General features: G+C 45.9%; 1 protein-coding gene across 1 annotated transcript; it reads left to right on the top strand.

Annotated features, from left to right (window-relative positions):
• The first annotated feature begins 657 nt into the window (after positions 1-657).
• LOC123108200 (glycine-rich protein A3) lies at positions 658-1,961 on the top strand. The gene is made up of 2 exons (XM_044530031.1): positions 658-1,043; positions 1,490-1,961. Exons 1-2 carry the CDS (start codon positions 734-736, stop codon positions 1,711-1,713), a joined length of 534 nt encoding a protein of 177 aa, XP_044385966.1. The 5' UTR covers positions 658-733; the 3' UTR covers positions 1,714-1,961.
• The last annotated feature ends 762 nt before the right edge of the window (positions 1,962-2,723 follow it).

The raw sequence follows: 2,723 nt of genomic DNA on the forward strand, positions 1-2,723 counted from the left end.
TAATATTTAATCTCCTAAGACATTAGATAGAAGTCTTCGTCATGCTTGCAAGTAGTCAGGAATGTATTAACAGAAAACTGAAACTGTTTATAAAGATAAGCAGGAAGAATACTTTAGACAAAATGCCATACTTTCTGGGATGAACTGTTGAGTATTAAAATCTAATGAAAAGCGGGAAAAAAAATTCCGTCGCCAGGACTTGAACCCGGGTCTCTCGGGTGAGAGCCAAGTATCCTAACGACCTAGACTACCACGGAGATATGATTGAGAATGGCAGTTTACTTTACATTCGAGTGAAAATGGCGCAGGTGAAATGGCCACCGACGAACCGAAGGTTATTTGTGCAGCATCTACGGCATTGATATGTCACTTTCACCCTATCTAATCCCACGGAAAAAATATTTCTATCGTCACAGCTTTCACATGTCAGCAACCGAATGACCGATCTATAGGGTGCCAACAAATAGAGCTCGCTGCAGGCTGTCCTCGCCAAGAATGCTGCGGCCACAAGAGCCCTCTGAGTTGTCGTGCACCTTCAAATCAAGAAATAGAAGCTCTAAAGATAGACAGTTCCCTTGAATAACCCGCTTGCAGTTGCTCGCAAGCACGGTATATATACCCGTCCATTGCACGAGGAGAAGAAGCTGCTAGCCATCTGGAATCAGCCTCCTCCCTGTTTGTTGTACTCCCATTCCTCCTTTTACCAGTAGGTGAACAAGCTAGAGGGAGAGGCATGGACGGTGGAAAGGACAAAGGTGCGGGTGGGTACAGCGGGTACCCTGGTGGCTACCCTGCTCCGGCGGGATATCCCGGTTACCCTGTTCCGGTAAGCTCGTATCCGCCGGCGCCCGGATATGCTGCTCCACCTGGGCAGTATGCGCCACCTCCCGGCGCGTACCCTCAGCCCGGGGGTTATCAACCGCCGAACGTTGCGTATCCCCCGAATGGGTACCCCGCCACCGCTGGGTATCCACAATATCCTACGGCCCACCCTCCAGCTGGTTATCCCGCTCAAGGGCCACCAATGCAGGTTCCTCCTTATGGTATGTCCCTTTACACACACTTCATTTGTTCATGTGTGTGTGTGTGTTTCAAAATGGTATTTATTCTATTTATTGCTTTTTACCACTAATATATACTCCCTCTATAACTGATAGTGTCAAAGAATGTCTTATATTAAGTTACAGAGGGAGTAATACATATGTATTCACATTTTTCTCTCAAAAAAATAAATATTCAGATTTATACAATATAAATATTATTATTACAATTGTCGCTAAAACATATGTTTATTTGATAGTGCTTTCAAAAAAACTACTTGCAACAAATAGATACGGGAACCGTCAAGTATGCATGTTCATGTCCAAAAGTGTTAAGTACTAGTAGAATGCAATCAGGTGTGAAAAGATGGCACTTCATGGTTCATATGGAGGCATGACCATGTTATGAACTCGATCGGTCGAGTCAACTTGCAAGCCATTTTGTTCAGGTCACGCTCCTATGTACGGGGGAGGCGGCCATGGCGTAGCAGGCGGCATGATTGCCGGCGGCGCGGTGGCGGCAGGCGCAGTATATGGAGCTCACAAGGTGTCGCACGGCGGCGCCCACGGGATGTACGGCCACGGTAACCACCACGGCAAGTTCAAGCATGGCAAGTTCAAGCACGGCAAGTTTGGCAAGCACAAGAAGATGTACGGGCGCAAGTGGAAGTGAAGAGGGGAAAAGATACGGCTACTCGGATGTACCTACTACGTAGACAACATGTAGACCCGTATAATTCGCCATCTTGCTCTCTCTCATCTCACCAATGACTCCTCCCTGTGCCGCTCAGAAGGGGGAAAAAGATGTGATCACCTTTGTTATCGTTCCTTTTTCCTCTGAGGATCGCCGGCAGCTTTATTGTTGATGAACAATGTTCATACGAATACAAGCAAACTCGCAGAAAATATGGGATTTGTTTAGTGCTCCAATTCTCCAAAGCTACTCCCTCTAGATAAATCCGTTTGAGTGAAAAGTAATATGGATCGGAGGGAGTACTGTGTTTCTCTCCGATGCTTCTCCTACCCCAACTCCCAAGTTCTAGTTCTTCAATTCTTCCTCTTGTCATTGGAATTGGAATCCCCAGATACGAAATCACAGGTGGATCGGGTCATAACAGGTTAATTACTTGTAATTTATGCATAATAACTAAATTGGTTTTCATTGTACAAAATACGCACACAGGACATGCAGGTTCCATCCAACATAGCACGGTTTGGCATACAACTGAACTTTATGCCTGTTTATCCAAGATACTGATGCTTCTCAGTTAAAAGGGAGACAGCACAGATAATTCAGATGCTAACACTTTTCTTCCCCTCCTCGTGTCCACATGCCTTCTGCTTTTCATGATCAGTCGTCTGCACTTTTATCCTGTAAGTAGCTCCTATGGCGGTGGCGATGATTGCAAACCAGGTCACCGGCGTTCTCCTGCAGACAAACCACCGTCAGAAAACATAAAGCAAATCTCTGTTACCTGACGAATCTAGGTAGACACACATTTGATGGAAAAGAATATGATAGGGCACGTACAAATCGAAGGGTTCGTCCCACAGTATCGTACTATAGAATACGCCGCCGCCGGTGGAATGCTTCCGCTGCAAATCACAAGGGATCGGATGGGCAGAATTGAGAGTATTTAACACAGTAAAAGAAAATTACCCTGACGGCGGTGAAGCTAGGCC

Source organism: Triticum aestivum, chromosome 5A (genome assembly GCF_018294505.1).
Source record: "Triticum aestivum cultivar Chinese Spring chromosome 5A, IWGSC CS RefSeq v2.1, whole genome shotgun sequence".
NCBI lineage: Eukaryota > Viridiplantae > Streptophyta > Magnoliopsida > Poales > Poaceae > Triticum > Triticum aestivum.